General features: G+C 44.4%; 1 protein-coding gene across 1 annotated transcript in view; it reads left to right on the top strand.

The window, feature by feature from the left end:
* The first annotated feature begins 17,247 nt into the window (after positions 1–17,247).
* LOC109755591 (ADP-glucose phosphorylase) overlaps positions 17,248–18,764 on the top strand; it is a 6,171-nt gene continuing 4,654 nt past the window's right edge. Inside the window, exon 1 of the mRNA XM_020314492.4 lies at positions 17,248–17,836. Coding sequence (XP_020170081.1) covers positions 17,342–17,836 — 495 coding nt within the window. The 5' untranslated portion in view covers positions 17,248–17,341. The remainder of the gene's footprint in view (positions 17,837–18,764) is intronic.

Raw genomic sequence — 18,764 nt, 5'->3', positions numbered from 1 at the left:
TGACCAGCGGGGCATGACCATAAAACATATCTCTCAAATAAATAGAACAACCATTATTCTCGGATTTAAATGAGTAGCCATCTCGAATTAAACGAGATCCAGATACAATGTTCATGCTCAAAGCTGGCACTAAATAACAATTATTGAGGTTTAAAACTAATCCCGTAGGGAGATGCAGAGGTAGCGTGCCGACGGCGATCACATCGACCTTGGAACCATTCCCGACGCGCATCGTCACCTCGTCCTTCGCCAGTCTCCGTTTATTCCGTAGTTCCTGTTTTGAGTTACAAATATGAGCAACCGCACCGGTATCAAATACCCAGGAGCTACTACGAGTACTGGTAAGGTACACATCAATTACTAGTATATCACATATACCTTGGGTGTTGCCGGCCTTCTTCTTGTCTGCTAAGTATTCGGGGCAGTTCCGCTTCCAGTGACCACTTCCCTTGCAATAAAAGCACTCAGTCTCGGGCTTGGGTCCATTCTTTGACTTCTTCCCGGTAACTGGCTTACCGGGCGCGGCAACTCCCTTGCCGTCCTTCTTGAAGTTCTTCTTACCCTTGCCCTTCTTGAACTTAGTGGTTTTATTCACCATCAACACTTGATGTTCTTTTCTGATCTCTACCTCAGCTGATTTCAGCATTGAATATACCTCGGGAATGGTCTTTTCCATCCCCTGCATATTGTAGTTCATCACAAAGCTCTTGTAGCTTGGTGGAAGCGACTGGAGGATTCTGTCAATGACCGCGTCATCCGGGAGATTAACTCCCAACTGAGACAAGCGGTTGTGCAACCCAGACATTCTGAGTATGTGCTCACTAACAGAACTGTTCTCCTCCATTTTACAGCTGAAGAACTTGTCGGAGACATCATATCTCTCGACCCGGGCATGAGCTTGAAAAACCAGTTTCAGCTCCTCGAACATCTCATATGCTCCATGTTTCTCAAAACGCTTTTGGAGACCCGGTTCTAAGCTGTAAAGCATGCCGCACTGAACGAGGGAGTAATCATCAGCACGCTGCTGCCAAGCGTTCATCACGTCTTGGTTCTCAGGGATTGGTGCTTCACCTAGCGGTGCTTCTAAGACATAATCTTTCTTGGCTGCTATGAGGATGATCCTCAGGTTCCGGACCCAGTACGTATAGTTGCTGCCATCATCTTTCAGCTTGGTTTTCTCTAGGAACGCGTTGAAATTGAGGACAACGTGGGCCATTTGATCTACAATACATAGTGTAAAGATTTAGACTAAGTTCATGATAATTAAGTTCATATAATCAAATTATTTAATGAACTCCCACTCAGATAGACATCCCTCTAGTCATCTAAGTGAAACATGATCCGAATTCGACTAGGCCGTGTCCGATCATCACGTGAGACGGACTAGTCAAGATCGGTGAACATCTCCATGTTGATCGTATCTTCTATACAACTCATGCTCGACCTTTCGGTCCTCCGTGTTCCGAGGCCATGTCTGTACATGCTAGGCTCGTCAAGTGAACCTAAGTGTATTGCGTGTGTTCCGAGGCCATGTCTGTACATGCTAGGCTCGTCAACACCCGTTGTATTCGAACGTTAGAATCTATCACACCCGATCATCACGTGGTGCTTCAAAACAACGAACCTTCGCAACGGTGCACAGTTAGGGTGAACACTTTCTTGAAATTATTATAAGGGATCATCCTACTTGCTACCGTCGTTCTAAGCAAATAAGATGCAAAAACATGATAAACATCACATGCAATCAAATAGTGACATGATATGGCCAATATCATCATGCTCCTTTGATCTCCATCTTCGGGGCACCATGATCATCTTTGTCACCGGCGTGACACCATGATCTCCATCATCATGATCTCCATCATTGTGTCTTCATGAAGTCGTCACGCCAACGATTACTTCTACTTCTATGGCTAACGCGTTTAGCAATAAAGTAAAGTAATTTACATGGCGTTTATTTAATGACACGCAGGTCATACAAAATAATAAAGACAACTCCTATGGCTCCTGCCGGTTGTCATACTCATCGACATGCAAGTCGTGATTCCTATTACAAGAATATGATCAATCTCATACATCACATATATCATTCATCACATCTTCTGGCCATATCACATCACATAGCACTTGCTGCAAAAACAAGTTAGACGTCCTCTAATTGTTGTTGCAAGTTTTTACGTGGTTTGTAGGTTTCTAGCAAGAACGTTTCTTACCTACGTATGACCACAACGTGATTTGCCAATTCCTATTTACCCTTCATAAGGACCCTTTTCATCGAATCCGTTCCGACTAAAGTAGGAGAGACAGACACCCGCTAGCCACCTTATGCAACTTGTGCATGTCAGTCGGTGGAACCAGTCTCACGTAAGCGTACGTGTAAGGTCGGTCCGGGCCGCTTCATCCTACAATGCCGCCGAAACAAGAAAAGACTAGTAGCGGCAAGAAGAATTGGCAAACTCAACACCCACAACTGCTTTGTGTTCTACTCGTGCATAGTAACTACGCACAGGCCTGGCTCTGATACCACTGTTGGGTATCGTAGCATAATTTTAAAATTTTCCTACGTTCACCAAGATGCATCTATGGAGTATACTAGCAACGAGGGGAAGGGAGTGCATCTACATACCCTTGTAGATCGCGAGCGGAAGCGTTCCAATGAACGTGGATGACGGAGTCGTACTCGCCGTGATCCAAATCACCGATGACCGAGTGCCGAACGGACGGCACCTCCGCGTTCAACACACGTACGGTGCAGCGACGTCTCCTCCTTCTTGATCCAGCAAGGGGGAAGGAGAGGTTGATGGAGATCCAGCAGCACGACGGTGTGGTGGTGGATGTCGCGGGTCTCGTGCAGGGCTTCGCCGAGCTTCTACGAGAGAGAGAGAGAGGTGTTGCAGGGGAGGAGGGAGGCGCCCAAGGCTGTTGTGTGCTGCCCTCCCTCCCCCCTTTATATAGGCCCCCTGGGGGGGCGGCCCTGGAGATCAGATCCAAGGGGGGGGGGGGCGGCGGCCAAGTGGGGGGGAAGGGGTGCCTTGCCCCCCAAGGCAAGGGGGAACTCCCCCCTAGGGTTCCCAACCCTAGGCGCATGGGGGGAGGCCCAAGGAGGGCGCCCCAGCCCACTAGGGGCTGGTTCCCTTCCACTTTCAGCCCACGGGGCCCTCCGGGACAGGTGGCCCCACCCGGTGGACCCCCGGGACCCTTCCGGTGGTCCCGGTACAATACCGATAACCCCCGAAACTTTCCCGGTGGCCGAAATTGGACTTCCTATATATAATTCTTCACCTCCGGACCATTCTGGAACCTCTCGTGACGTCCGAGATCTCATCCGGGACTCCGAACAACTTTCGGGTTTCCGCATACATATATCTCTACAACCCTAGCGTCACCGGACCTTAAGTGTGTAGACCCTACGGGTTCGGGAGACATGCAGACATGACCGAGACGCCTCTCTGGTCAATAACCAACAGCGGGATATGGATACCCATGTTGGCTCCCACATGTTCCACGATGATCTCATCGGATGAACCACGGTGTCGAGGATTCAATCAATCCCGTATACAATTCCCTTTGTCAATCGGTATGTTACTTGCCCGAGATTCGATCGTCGGTATCCCAATACCTTGTTCAATCTCGTTACCGGCAAGTCTCTTTACTCGTACCGCAATGCATGATCCCGTGACTAACGCCTTAGTCACATTGAGCTCATTATGATGATGCATTACCGAGTGGGCCCAGAGATACCTCTCCGTCATACGGAGTGACAAATCCCAGTCTCGATCCGTGCCAACCCAACAGACACTTTCGGAGATACCCGTAGTGCACCTTTATAGTCACCCAGTTACGTTGTGACGTTTGGCACACCCAAAGCACTCCTACGGTATCCGGGAGTTGCACGATCTCATGGTCTAAGGAAAAGATACTTGACATTGGAAAAGCTCTAGCAAACGAAACTACACGATCTTTTATGCTATGCTTAGGATTGGGTCTTGTCCATCACATCATTCTCCTAATGATGTGATCCCGTTATCAATGACATCAAGTGTCCATAGTCAGGAAACCATGACTATCTGTTGATCAACGAGCTAGTCAACTAGAGGCATACTAGGGACACTTTGTGGTCTATGTATTCACACATGTATTACGATTTCCGGACAATACAATTATAGCATGAACAATAGACAATTACCATGAACAAAGAAATATAATAATAACCATTTATTATTGCCTCTAGGGCATATTTCCAACAATATCTACCTCCCCGTCCCTCCCCCTTACCAAAAGCCACATTTCCCCCCTTTCCGCCTTCCTTTCCAAGTTGAAACCTTCACTCCTTGCTTGGAGCGCCGCCGCCTCCTCGTCGGTGACCCTCCTTCACGCTGCTCGGCCTCGCCTATCCAGGCAGGTAATCCACACCCGACCCCCATCCTCCTCCTCCTTCCACATTCCACATGCCCCGACCGCCGGCGCGAGCGCGACACCTTCCACCCAAATCACCGACCCCTCCACCAAATAAGCGCCGGCCTAAGCCATGGAGCACGCAGTATAGCGAGGACCTCAAGGAGCATTTGGTAGCGGAGAAGCAAATCACGGCCGCATGCGCGGATGAGGTCGCGATGGCTGCCATTCGTGCCGACCCCCAGATCTTGGAGGAGCACCTCGCCGTCGAGGCCACCGTTGACACCTAGCGCGTCGATGTTCTGACGCGGTTGGCTGCTTTAAACGACAGTTCATGGCGTTTTCTCGAGGCCACCGTCGGTGCCTTCGACGAAGACTACGAGGTGTTTTCTCAGCGTGCACGTGCTTACCCCATCTCGAGAGCCAGCAGGTTGGTGCCCGGAGCGGCTCAGGCAACTCACCACTACAACGAGGGCACCCACGATGCGGAGGCCTCGCCCTCTTCCATGTGCAATATTTCCAAGTTGTTAAGCATGCTTTGTTTGGTTAACTATCTGATCTTCTATTAGGAGTATGTTATATTGTTCAATTGGTGTTTACTTAACTGCTTGGTTCATTTGTTGTGGCTTGGTTCACTTGTTGTGGTGTTTAGTTAACTGCTTGGTTCAATTCTGCAATGCGATGTTCAATTGTTGTGGCTGCATTCTGTTATTGTATACCAAGTGAGGAATAAATCGAATTTGGCTGTACTAAATACATGAGAAACAAATACAATTGCTATATATCCAAGTTGTTAAGCATGCTTGGTTTGGTTAACTGTCTGATCTTCTATAAGGAGTATGTTGTATTGTGCAATGTGGTGCTCAGTTAACGTTTGGTTCATTTGTTGTGGTGTTTAGTTAACTGCTTGGTTCAATTCTGCAATGCGATGTTCAGTTGCTGTGGCTGCATTCTCTTATTGTATACCATGTGAGGAATAAATCGAATTTGGTTGTACTAAATACATGAGAAACAAATACAATTGCTATATTTCCAAGTTGTTAAGCATGCTTGGTTTGGTTAACTGTCTAATCTTCTATTAGGAGTATGTTATATTGTGTAATGTGGTGCTCAGTTAACGTTTGGTTCATTTGTTGTGGTGTTTAGTTAACTGCTTGGTTCAATTCTGCAATGCGATGTTCAATTGTTGTGGCTGCATTCTCTTATTGTATACCATGTGAGGAATAAATCGAATTTGGTTGTACTAAATACATGAGAAACAAATACAATTGCTATATTTCCAAGTTGTTAAGCATGCTTGGTTTGGTTAACTGTCTGATCTTCTATTAGGAGTATGTTATATTATGCAATGTGGTGCTCAGTTAACGTTTGGTACATTTGTTGTGGTGTTTAGTTAACTACTTGGTTCAATTCTGCAATGCGATGTTCAATTGTTGTGGCTGCATTCTGTTATTGTATACCATGTGAGGAATAAATTGAATTTGGCTGCACTTAATACATGAGAAACATATACAAGTGTTATATTTCCTAATTCTTAATCATGCTTCGTTTGGATAAATGGGTTTTCCATGTGGCTTGAATTAATCTGATGAATCTGCAATGTGCTTATTTATCATCAACATATTTTACTGATAGCATGCGAACCCTTACTTAACCTGATGACTAACTACCTTATATGTGTTGCAGGGAAACAGTGGGAAGCACTGAGGTTTACAAGATGGTACTAACTATTATACCTTGCCTTTTTGTATTCCTTTGCCCCATTTCCAATATAGAGAAGATATTTATGCACATCCTTGTTTTCAGGCTTCAATGATGATTACCTATCAAACCACCTATGTGGTCAAGAGGCGAGGAAAGTTTTCATACAACACCCACGGTTCAATATTGAAGTGTTCCTGAAGAGGTCGAAGGATGGATGGTCAATCATCCACAGGCACTGGCCTAAAGTTGCGGGTACAGAAGGTTGCGACAGTGGAATTAGGTTTTTGGCTCCGTATCTGGTAGTTTGGGGGTACGTAGGTATATACAGGAGGAAGAAGTACGTCGGTGGAGCAACGTGGGCCCCACGAGGGTGGAGGGCGCGCCCAGGGGGGTAGGCGCGCCCCCTACCTCGTGCCTTCCTAGTTGATGTCTTGACGTAGGGTCCAAGTCCTCTGGATCATGTTCGTTCCGAAAATCATGTTCCCGAAGGTTTCATTCCGTTTGGACTCCGTTTGATATTTTTTTTCTGCGAAACTCTGAAATAGGCAAAAAACAACAATTCTGGGTTGGGCCTCCAGTTAATAGGTTATTCCCAAAAATAATATAAAAGTGTATAATAAAGCCCATTAATGTCCAAAACAGAATATAATATAGCATGGAACAATAAAAAATTATAGATACGTTGGAGACGTATCAGTACCCATCACAAACTCGTATCCCTTGCGTTACATTATTTGCCATTTGCCTCTCGTTTTCCTCTCCCCCACTTCACCCTTGCCGTTTTATTCGCCCTCTCTTTTCTATTCGCCTCCCTCTTTCTTTTGTTCCTCGCACTTTCTGCCGTTGTGTCTGAAATTGGGGAAATCATTGTCGATATGGACAATAATAATAACATGGAAAATTCTGATGCTCCTGCTGAAGAACCCCCTATCTTACATACAAAAAAATTCCGAATCGGTAGTGGTAATATTATTGGAAAAGGAGTTATCCAAGATTTCTTTACTTGTGCCGGTGCTTTGCCTTCTATGAGTAGTATTATTCTTCATAGAACTAGTAGTCTCGCGGACGCTATCGCCATGCTTGTAGTTGAACTTGAAAGGCAATTTATGCACATGCATCCTTGCATACAAAGGATTTTCCTAGAATTTTCTAATATTGAGCATTATTCTGTTAAGCGTGTCGCTACTATCTTTTTGGCTTATGAGTTCAGATTTATAATAAAAGAGGCCAAAGAAATCTTTGCGCACTATAGGGTGGACGCTGGCCGTCCTCCCATAGAGGCAATCCTCTTTGATCAAGAAGAAATAATGCGTTTTCAATCTCTAGACTATGTTGCTTTTAATGAAAACCTTAGAAAAAGGGTTCCTACCAATGTTCTAGTTGATAGAATTTCCGAACTTAATAATGATTTTGCTATTCGAAATAATGAGCTAGGATATTCTCTCGAGTATAGGCTCACGAAGTTCTGTCAGAAGAATGCTTATAATGATGAATTGGTTGTGCAATACGAAGGGCCGAAGGAGGAACCTATACCTCCCAAAATTGATCTTGGGGACTTCTGTCCCATTAAATTTAGCCCTTTTGATTACTTTTGCTTGCCTCAAATAAAACTTGCTGCTGATCGTAGAGAATATGAAATGAGTTTTCGTGATTTATCCTATTACTATGGCAATACTTAGATCTATCCTTGCTTTTATGCCTAGCTAGGGGCGTTAAACGATAACGCTTGTTGGGAGGCAACCCAATTTTATTTTAGTTTTTTTGCTTTTTGCTTCTGTTTAGGAATAAATATGTGATCTAGCCTCTGGTTAGATTTGTTTTTATGTTTTAATTAGTGTTTGTGCCAAGTTAAACCTATAGGATCTTCTTGGATGATAGTTATTTGATCTTGCTGAAAATTCCAGAAACTTTCTGTTCACGAAAACAATTGTTTAAAATCACCAGAACGCGATAAAATACTGATTCCAATTGCAGTAGATCAATAAACAAATTGTCTAGGTCTTCCTATTTTGGTAGATTTTTCTGAGTTCCAGAAGTTTGCGTTAGTTACAGATTACTACAGACTGTTCTGTTTTTGACAGATTCTGTTTTTGTGTGTTGTTTGCTTATTTTGATGAATCTATGGCTAGTAAAAGAGTTTATAAACCATAGAAAAGTTGGAATACAGTAGGTTTAACACCAATATAAATAAATAATGAGTTCAATACAGTATGTTGAAGTGGTGTTTTGTTTTCTTTCGCTAACGGAGCTCACGAGATTTTCTGTTGAGTTTTGTGTTGTGAAGTTTTTAAGTTTTGGGTAAAAGATTTGATGGATTATGGAACAAGGAGTGGTAAGAGCCTAAGCTTGGGGATGCCCATGGCACCCCAAGATAATCTAAGGACACCAAAAAGCCAAAGTTTGGGGATGCCCCGGAAGGCATCCCCTCTTTCGTCTTCGTCCATCGGTAACTTTACTTGGAGCTATATTTTTATTCACCACATGATATGTGTTTTGCTTGGAGCGTCTTGTATAATTTGAGTCTTTGCTTTTTAGTTTACCACAATCATCCTTATTGTACACACCTTTTGAGAGAGACACACATGATTCGGAATTTATTAGAATACTCTATGTGCTTCACTTATATCTTTTGAGCTATATAGTTCTTGCTCTAGTGCTTCACTTATATCTTTTAGAGCACGGTGGTGGATTTGTTTTATAGAAACTATTGTTCTCTCATGCTTCACTTATATTATTTTGAGAGTCCAACAAAACAGCATGGTAATTTGCTTTAAATATGATAGGCATCCAAGATTAGTAAAAAAAATCTTATGAGTGTGTTGAATACTATGAGAAGTTTGATGCTTGATAATTGTTTTGAGATATGAAGATGGTGATATTAGAGTCATGCTAGCTGATTAGTTGTGAATTTGAGAAATACTTGTGTTAAAGTTTGTGATTCCCGTAGCATGCACGTATGGTGAACCGTTATGTGATGAAGTCGGAGCATGATTTATTTATTGATTGTCTTCCTTATGAGTGGCGGTCGGGGACGAGCGATGGTATTTTCCTACCAATCTATCCCCCTAGGAGCATGCGCGTAATACGTTGCTTTGATAACTTGTAGATTTTTGCAACAAGTATATGAGTTCTTTATGACTAATATTGAGTCCATGGATTATACGCACTTTCTTCCTTCCACCATTGCTAGCCTCTCTAATACCGCGCACTTTTCGCCGGTATCATACACCCACCATATACCTTCCTCAAAACAGCCACCATACCTACCTATCATGGCATTTCCATAGCCATTCCGAGATATATTGCCATGCAACTTACCACCGTTTCGTCTACTATGACACGCTTCATTATTGTCATATTGCTTTGCATGATCATGTAGTTGACATCGTATTCGTGGCAAAGCCACCGTTCATAATTCTTTCATACATGTCGCTCTTGATTCATTGCATATCCCGGTACACCGCCAGAGGCATTCACATAGAGTCATATTTTGTTCTAAGTTTTGAGTTGTAATTCTTGAGTTGTAAAATAAATAAAAGTGTGATGATCATCATGTTGGAAATATGCCCTAGAGGCAATAATAAAATGGTTATTATTATATTTCTTTGTTCATGATAATTGTCTATTTTTCATGCTATAATTGTGTTATCCGGAAATCGTAATACATGTGTGAATACATAGACCACAACATGTCCCTAGTGAGCCTCTAGTTGACTAGCTCGTTGATCAACAGATAGTCATGGTTTCCTGACTATGGACATTGGATGTCATTGATAACGGGATCACATCATTAGGAGAATGACGTGATGGACAAGACCCAATCCTAAGCATAGCACAAAGATCGTGTAGTTCGTTTGCTAGAGCTTTTCCAATTGTCAAGTATCATTTCCTTAGACCATGAGATTGCGCAACTCCCGGATACCGTAGGAGTGCTTTGGGTGTGCCAAACGTCACAACGTAACTGGGTGGCTATAAAGGTGCACTACGGGTATCTCTGAAAGTGTCTGTTGGGTTGGCACGAATCGAGACTGGGATTTGTCACTCCGTATGACGGAGAGGTATCTCTGGGCCCACTCGGTAATGCATCATCATAATGAGCTCAAAGTGGCCAAGTGTTTGGTCACGGGATCATGCATTACGGTATGAGTAAAGTGACTTGCCGGTAACGAGATTGAACGAGGTATTGGGATACCGACGATCGAATCTCGGGAAAGTAACGTACCGATTGACAAAGGGAATTGTATACGGGATTGATTGAATCCTCGACATCGTGGTTCATCCGATGAGATCATCGTGGAACATGTGGGAGCCAACATGGGTATCCAGATCCCGCTGTTGGTTATTGACCGGAGAGTCGTCTCGGTCATGTCTGCATGTCTCCCGAACCCGTAGGGTCTACACACTTAAGGTTCGGTGACGCTAGGGTTGTAGAGATATTAGTATGCGGAAACCCTAAAGTTGTTCGGAGTCCCGGATGAGATCCCGGACGTCACGAGGAGTTCCGGAATGGTCCGGAGGTGAAGAATTATATATAGGAAGTCCAGTTTCGGCCACCGGGAAAGTTTCGGGGGTTATCGGTATTGTACCGGGACCACCGGAAGGGTCCCGGGGGTCCACCGGGTGGGGCCACCTGTCCCGGAGGGCCCCATGGGCTGAAGTGGGGAGGGGAACCAGCCACTGGTGGGCTGGTGCGCCCCCCTTGGGCCTCCCCTGCGCCTAGGGTTGGAAACCCTGGGGGTGGGGGGGGGCGCCCCACTTGGCTTGGGGGGCAAGCCACCCCCTTGGCCGCCGCCCCCCCCTCAGATGGGATCTCCAGGGGGCCGCCCCCCCAGGACCCCTATAAATAGTGGGGGGAGGGAGGGCAGCAGTACCCTAGCCCCTGGCGCCTCCCTCTCCCTCCCGTGACACCTCTCCCTCCCGCTTGCGCTTGGCGAAGCCCTGCCGGGATCCCCGCTACTTCCACCACCACACCGTCGTGCTGCTGGATCTCCATCAACCTCTCCTTCCCCCTTGCTGGATCAAGAAGGAGGAGACGTCGCTGCGCCGTACGTGTGTTGAACGCGGAGGTGCCGTCCGTTCGACGCTCGGTCATCGGTGATTTGCATCACGACGAGTAAGACTCCATCAACCCCGTTCACTTGAACGCTTCCGCTCGCGATCTACAAGGGTATGTAGATGCACTCCTTCCCTCTCGTTGCTAGTAAACTCCATAGATGGATCTTGGTGATGCGTAGAAAATTTTAAAATTCTGCAACGATCCCCAACACATCATTATTAGAGCATTGTCGCAAGTGAGGAAAGGATGATGGAGACTATGATTCCCCCACAAGTCGGGATGATACTCCGGACGAAAAAAAGAGAAAAAAAGAAAAAGAAAAAAGAGGCCATAAAAAAAGAGAAAAGGCCCAAAGAAAAAAAAAGAGAGAAAAGAGAGAAGGGACAATGCTACTATCCTTTTACCACACTTGTGCTTCAAAGTAGCACCATGATCTTCATGATAGAGAGTCTCCTATGATATCACTTTCATATACTAGTGGGATTTTTTCATTATAGAACTTGGCTTGTATATTCCAATGATGGGCTTCCTCAAAATGCCCTAGGTCTTTGTGAGCAAGCGAGTTGGATGCACACCCACTAGTTTCTCTTGTTGAGCTTTCATATACTTATAGCTCTAGTGCATCCGTTGCATGGCATTCCCTACTCACTCACATTGATATCTATTGATGGGCATCTCCATAGCCCGTTGATACGCCTAGTTGATGTGAGACTATCTTCTCCTTTTTTTGTCTTCTCCACAACCACCATTCTATTCCACATATAGTGCTATGTCCATGTCTCACGCTCATGTATTGCGTGAAGGTTGAAATTTTTTGAGAACATCAAAAGTATGAAACAATTGCTTGGCTTGTCATCGGGGTTGTGCATGGCTAAATAGTTTGTGTGATGAAGATAGAGCATAGCCAGACTATATGATTTTGTAGGGATAACTTTCTTTGGCCATGTTATTTTGAGAAGACATAATTTCTTAGTTAGTATGCTTGAAGTATAATTATTTTTATGTCAATATTAAACTTTTGTCTTGAATCTTTCGGATCTGAATATTCATACCACAAGTAAGAGAATTACATTGAAAATTATGCTAAGTAGCATTCCACATCAAAAATTCTGTGTTTATCATTTACCTACTCGAGGACGAGCAGGAATTAAGCTTGGGGATGCTTGATACGTCTCCAACGTATCTATAATTTTTTATTGTTCCATGCTATATTATATTCTGTTTTGGATTTTTAATGGGCTTTACTATACACTTTTATATTATTTTTGGGACTAACCTATTAACCGGAGGCCCAGCCCGAATTGCTGTTTTTTTTGCCTATTTCAGTGTTTCGAAGGAGAAGGATATCAAACGGAGTCCAAACGGAATGAAACCTTCGGGAACGTGATTTTTGGAACAAACGTGATCTAGAGGACTTGGAGTCTACATAAAGCAATCAACGAGGAGAGCACGAGGCAGGGGGCGCACCTACCCCCCCCCCCCCAAGCGCGCCCTCCACCCTCGTGGGGCCCACGTTGCTCCACCGACGTACTTCTTCCTCCTATATATACCCATATACCCTGAAAACATCAGATACGGAGCAAAAACCCTATTTCCACCGCCGCAACCTTCTGTACCCGTGAGATCCCATCTTGGGGCCTTTTCCGGCGCTCCGCCGGAGGGGGCATTGATCACGGAGGGCTTCTACATCAACACCATAGCCTCTCCGATGATGTGTGAGTAGTTTACCTCAGACCTTCGGGTCCATAGTTATTAGCTAGATGGCTTCTTCTCTCTCTTTGGATCTCAATACAATGTTCTCCTTGATCTTCTTGGAGATCTATTCGATGTAATCTTCTTTTGCGGTGTGTTTGTCGAGATCCGATGAATTGTGGGTTTATAATCAAGATTATCTATGAACAATATTTGAATCTCCTCTTAATTCTTTTATGTATGATTGGTTATCTTTTCAAGTCTCTTCGAATTATCAGTTTGGTTTGGTCTACTAGATTGATCTTTCTTGCAATGGGAGAAGTGCTTAGCTTTGGGTTCAATCTTGCGGTGTCCTTTCCCAGTGACAGCAGGGGCAGCAAGGCATGTATTGTATTGTTGCCATCGAGGATAAAAAGATGGGGTTTATATCATATTGCATGAGTTTATCCCTCTACATCATGTCATCTTACTTAAAGCATTACTCTGTTCTTATGAACTTAATACTCTAGATGCATGTTGGATAGCGGTCGATGTGTGGAGTAATAGTAGTAGATGCAGAATCGTTTCGATCTACTTGTCGCGGACGTGATGCCTATATACATGATCATACCTAGATATTCTCATAACTATGCTCAATTCTATCAATTGCTCGACAGTAATTCGTTTACCCACCGTAATACTTATGCTCTTGAGAGAAGCCACTAGTGAAACCTATGGCCCCCGGGTCTATTTTCCATCATATTAATCTTCCAACACTTAGCTATTTTTATTGCCGTTTATTTTACTTTGCATCTTTATTATAAAAATACTAAAAATATTATCTTATCATATCTATCGGATCTCACTCTCGTAAGTGACCGTGAAGGGATTGACAACCCCTTTATCGCGTTGGTTGCGAGGTTCTTATTTGTTTGTGTAGGTGCGTGGGACTTGTGCGTGATCTCCTACTGGATTGATACCTTGGTTCTCAAAAACTGAGGGAAATACTTACGCTACTTTACTGCATCACCCTTTCCTCTTCAAGGGAAAACCAACGCAGTGCTCAAGAGGTAGCATAGCCTCATAGGCACTTCTCCGAATCCATTGCGGAGAAGAGTAATAGGTTTCGGTTTTCAGTTTTGTACATTTTCATCGGAGATAACAAAGGTGGAGTTCCAGGAATATGTTTGCTATAATTTTATAAGCCAGGGCTAATATTATAAGCAATTGACAACATCTCAAACGTATCTATAACTTTTGCTATATATTAATCCGGTGTCAAGTGCCAATTGTTGTTTTTTGCATACTTTTAAAATTTGTAGAAATAATATTTTGCGAGGACAAATAAATAAATAAAATATGTTCGTGAAGTTTCAAGTCAGGAAGGCCAACATGGGTCAGAGGAGTACCTGGGGTGCCCCATGTTAGGGGAACATGCTACACAATATTTTTTATGCCGCGCGTGAAAATTCCAAGATTACTATGGACGTACAAGTAACTATGATCTCACAAACAATCAATATTGTGGAAGAGGAAGAATATGTCAGTGAAGCTTGCCGATTCCCGCAGGTTGGTTATACCTCCCAGTCGTAGATTTTTTTCCAGAATGATCTGCGGATCTAGTGTCAAAGTAGACAACGCCTCCAAGGTATCCACGCACTACACGTAACGATCTAGAAGCACCGCGACACTCCATGGAACCAACACGAAAAACCGCGTGAAGAAAATAGAGAAAGAACAACCTAGCGGGGTATCAGTCTAGATTAGGAAGAGAGAAGGCAGAAGCACACATGGGTTTAACAAGACGCTTGGTGAAAGGATCAGTATGGTCGATTAGAAGGGGGTTGAATAGGCGAATAACCATTTTTAACTTTATTCCCAAATTGTAGGCTCAACAATAAAATATGTTGTCTACATATGCAACTAGATGAACAAGCTATCTGTCAAACTAACACATAACAAGTACAAGCAAAGGTAAGATGTAACCGCAAGTGGAGACGATGAAGACTGAGATGTATTTCCGAGGTTTTATCCTTTGGGGGAGGTACGTCTCTGTTGGAGGGGTGCGGAGTCACAATGCTCCCCAAGCGTCCCAAGGACTCTCCCTATTCTTCTCACGCCTTCTCACAATGCAAGGTGCTGCGAATCCACTAGCGACGACTTCAATGCGACAACCGGGACATTTACAAACAAGGTTGGGGCTCTCACCACAACTTAATTGGAGGCTCCCAACACCGCCACGAAGATTCACCACAATGGAATGTGGCTCCGAAGTGACCTCTTCCGTCTAGGGTGTCCAAACACGCAAGAGTAGTAAGATCCACACAAAATGTACAGGGGAATCAAATTTTCTTTTGTGGAAGTGTAGATCTAGGTCTTCTCCAGTAATCCCTTGCAAATCAACAAGTTTGGTTGGCTAGAGTAGGAGATCGGGCAAAATGAAGGTTAGGGCATTAATGGACGAGAGAGGGAGGCTAGAGATAGGTGGGAGGTGGAAGAACCACCTCCTTAAATAGTTCCACCTCAATTCTAACTGTTACGCGGGAAAAAGCAAACGCTAGTTTCAATGGCCATAACGGTACAATCGCCCTGACCACCGGTTGTATCAGTTATTAGGGAATAGTCGGAACAACCGTTGCACAGGCGCTCGAGTACTGCGCCCAACACCGAGGGAAAACACCCCTGAGTAGTGGTTGGGCCGGTACAAGCGCCAGTTCAACCGCCCTGCTAGCACAGGAGTGTGCAGGAGCATGGTGCCCCCATGTTTGGTTTTGATAATTGATGGCAATTCCTATGGACTAATGGTTGCTTTGAATGTTACTCGAAGGGTTTATCCATTGGCAATGCTTGAAGATCATATGTTGGCTTCAAGGTCGAATATAGAAGATTATGTGTTGATCAAGGTGTTATTCAAGGAGTTATCCAATGATCGATCATGTGAGAGTTTGAGCCTATTGCAAGCATGTCTTGAAGAAGAAGATTGTGTGAACATTCATGTCTATCTTCAAGACATCATCTTAATGAAGAGAAAAGATAAGATACAAGGTTGATCAAGACTAAAAGCTAAGAGTGGATTGAAGTTGATCATCACACAAAGCGTAGAAGATGTACCGAGTGGGAACAAGCGATCTCATGATATGGTAAGCATTGTCCATTGCGCTTTGTGTACTAACCCATGATATATGTGAGATTTCTTTGTGGGGTTAGGTACTTAGGTATGTTTCCATGGGCTTATATCAAAAGGAAGATCTCATATAACCCATGTAGGATGACATCAAGTGGTAATAGTCATCAATATTGCATCATGCAAGTTCAATTGGAGCATCACGAAGAGATCACACGCTTGAAGCTTGCCGTCCATTCTGATGATAATGGACATGTAAAGGTATGCCGAAGAGAGGCTCACCCATAATAGAGTATGGAGGAGCAGTTCAGTAGTCTTCATCGAGTCATCGCAAATAAGAAAGGTGGTCCAACTTGAGAAGGTCAAGATCGTCAATCATTTGGCTCAAGTGGACTATGTGCAATGCAAACATAACCTTGATAGATTTTTTATCTTACCGGCTCATGGTGTCATTTGGGAGACCGGGTTATAGAATCGATAGCCATACTATCAAGGGAGGGCTCTCGAGTGAGTAGCCTGGTCATATCGTTCGTAGAGAGTTAAATTTTTGCATCCTTGGCATCATCTTTCTTAGTTCTTGTTGGCTTTTCTCTATGTGAGTTTTAGAGCTTGCGGTTATCTTGATGACTAGCTCAAGTTCATCAAAAAAGATTTCATATGCATCCTCTATTCGTTTTTGGTGTTGGATATTTTGCCGGTCCTTATTTGCTCAAGGGTTCTCACCCCTCTATTATTGGTATTTTCTCTATTGCTGGTTCTTAATATATCCAACAAGCTTGAGTTCATTGATTTCTGAGTTTGTTTGCGGAAGTTATGACAGTTTTGGTCTTATTTGTTTTTCTGCTCCTGTTGTATCGCGCGTGCTAGTGGTTGTACCGCTCAATCCTTGGGCGACCAAGGGTTTGCTTGTGTGATCATGCATAACATAATCGTGGAGGATGAGTGTGATAACAACATCTACGACCGATGATCTGATTTTCAGGATGAAAATATCGAGCTTGAGATGCAGCTTCCAGATAACTCAGTTGAGCACATGTGGACTCACATTGACAACTAGCAGATGTATCGCTTCATTTCCTTTTTCATGTATTCAAGATAATTTTGGTTAAGTTATAAAAGTATTTGAATGTTTTTATTCACACGTGAATCTATTTAATTGTAAAACTATTTGCTATGTTTGATTTTGGTTCAAAAAATGAATGCCTAGGCCTTCAACCGGCTATGCCAGACTAGATTGTGTTGGATGCATGGTCAACCCATTCACCGATATGATGGAACGCCCCCGTTGCTCTGCCCAAATTGGACAAAATCCACCGAAAACGAACGTCGATGCTCATCGGCCAAAAGAACTCGCCCCAAGCGTCGTCCACTCCTGCGAGCACGGAAAGTCAATGGCGGAAGCTTCTAGAACCTCCGAGGCGCGCCGCGACGCCGTGTTCGCGCGGTGGGTGATTTTCTCGCCGGCGCGCTCCCGTCGCCCCACCGACCTCAAGTCCCACGGCCCGGCAAACCCTAGCCCCGGCCCCGACGATGGCGCCCCCAAGCCGTCCTGCCCCTTCTGCCTCGGCCGCGAGTCCGAGTGCGCGCCGGAGATATTCCGCGTGCCGCCTCCCGACGCGTCGCCGCCGTGGCGGATCCGCGTGATCGAGAACCTCTTCCCAGCGCTGCGGCGCGAGGCGGCGCCGCCCGCACCGGAGGACGAGGAGCCCGTCGGCGCGGGGGAATGCGCCGTGAGGGGGTTCGGGTTCCATGACGTGGTCATCGAGACGCCGCACCATGAAGTCCGGCTCTGGGATCTGGACGCGGAGGGGGTCCGCGACGTCCTGCTTGCGTACGCGCGTCGGGTGCAGCAGCTGGCCGAGCACCCAGCGGTGAAGTATGTTCAGGTACTTCTCTTTTTTAAGTTCAGCCCTTCTTAGATAGCTAGGTCCGATACCTCATACCTGGGTGTATATTATTTGACAATTGGTAAAACTTCGTAGTGCAAAATGCCATCTTGATAGGTCATAGAGGAATTGCAAACAAACAATGCAAATGTCTTTAGAAGGTGCTCCTAGCCCCTTGGCAGTTGCTATCTATAGACTAGAAGTTAGTAGAACAAAAAAATTCTTAGATGACAATGGGTGCCAAGGAAACTCTAGTTTTGATAGTTTAGGGTACGAACTATACGATTTAGGAGTTGGGTGTGAAATCAAACCGATGCAATAGTTGACAACCAAAAGTAGACTTTCCTAGATATTATGGTGAACTGAGATATGTGTGCAGTCCTACGGTTTCTTGTTTGTTCTCCGTACAATGTACCAATGTTTTGTGCGGTGGTGGGAGCAATCATACAGTATTATTGCCAAAAACGGTATGTGATAATTCCTGTGTCATCTGATCTGTTGTGTTCCACGGATTATGCATACATGTGCCTTTTGGCAGCGCAGTTCAAATGCTAATAGCCCAGTATGTATGCTTAGTTTGGAGGTCAGGCCATAGATTGTTTTGTATCCAGAGGTACTTTCTGTGGACCTGATGTTTATGTCAAAACCTTTTTGGTATTATTACAGAAATGGACAACAGTCATGCACTTTCTAACTGGCATCCGAACAACAAATTTCGAATCCTCTCTGTTCTGTTCTGTTTTCTTTATGCATTTGCATAAGACTAGACATGTTTTTTCTTTTTTTTGAGGAACCAGCAGGCGCACTGCCTTTTCATATAGAAGAAGGAAGAGGGTAACCCATGTACAAAGTGGTTTGACACTTTTTTGAGGGGAACGTGCCGAAACCCCCAAATAAGGAAAAACTTGACTAGCTTATGCCCTCACTT

Source organism: Aegilops tauschii, chromosome 6 (genome assembly GCF_002575655.3).
Source record: "Aegilops tauschii subsp. strangulata cultivar AL8/78 chromosome 6, Aet v6.0, whole genome shotgun sequence".
In the NCBI taxonomy this organism is placed as follows: domain Eukaryota; kingdom Viridiplantae; phylum Streptophyta; class Magnoliopsida; order Poales; family Poaceae; genus Aegilops; species Aegilops tauschii.
This window is presented reverse-complemented; position numbering and strand designations above follow the sequence as displayed.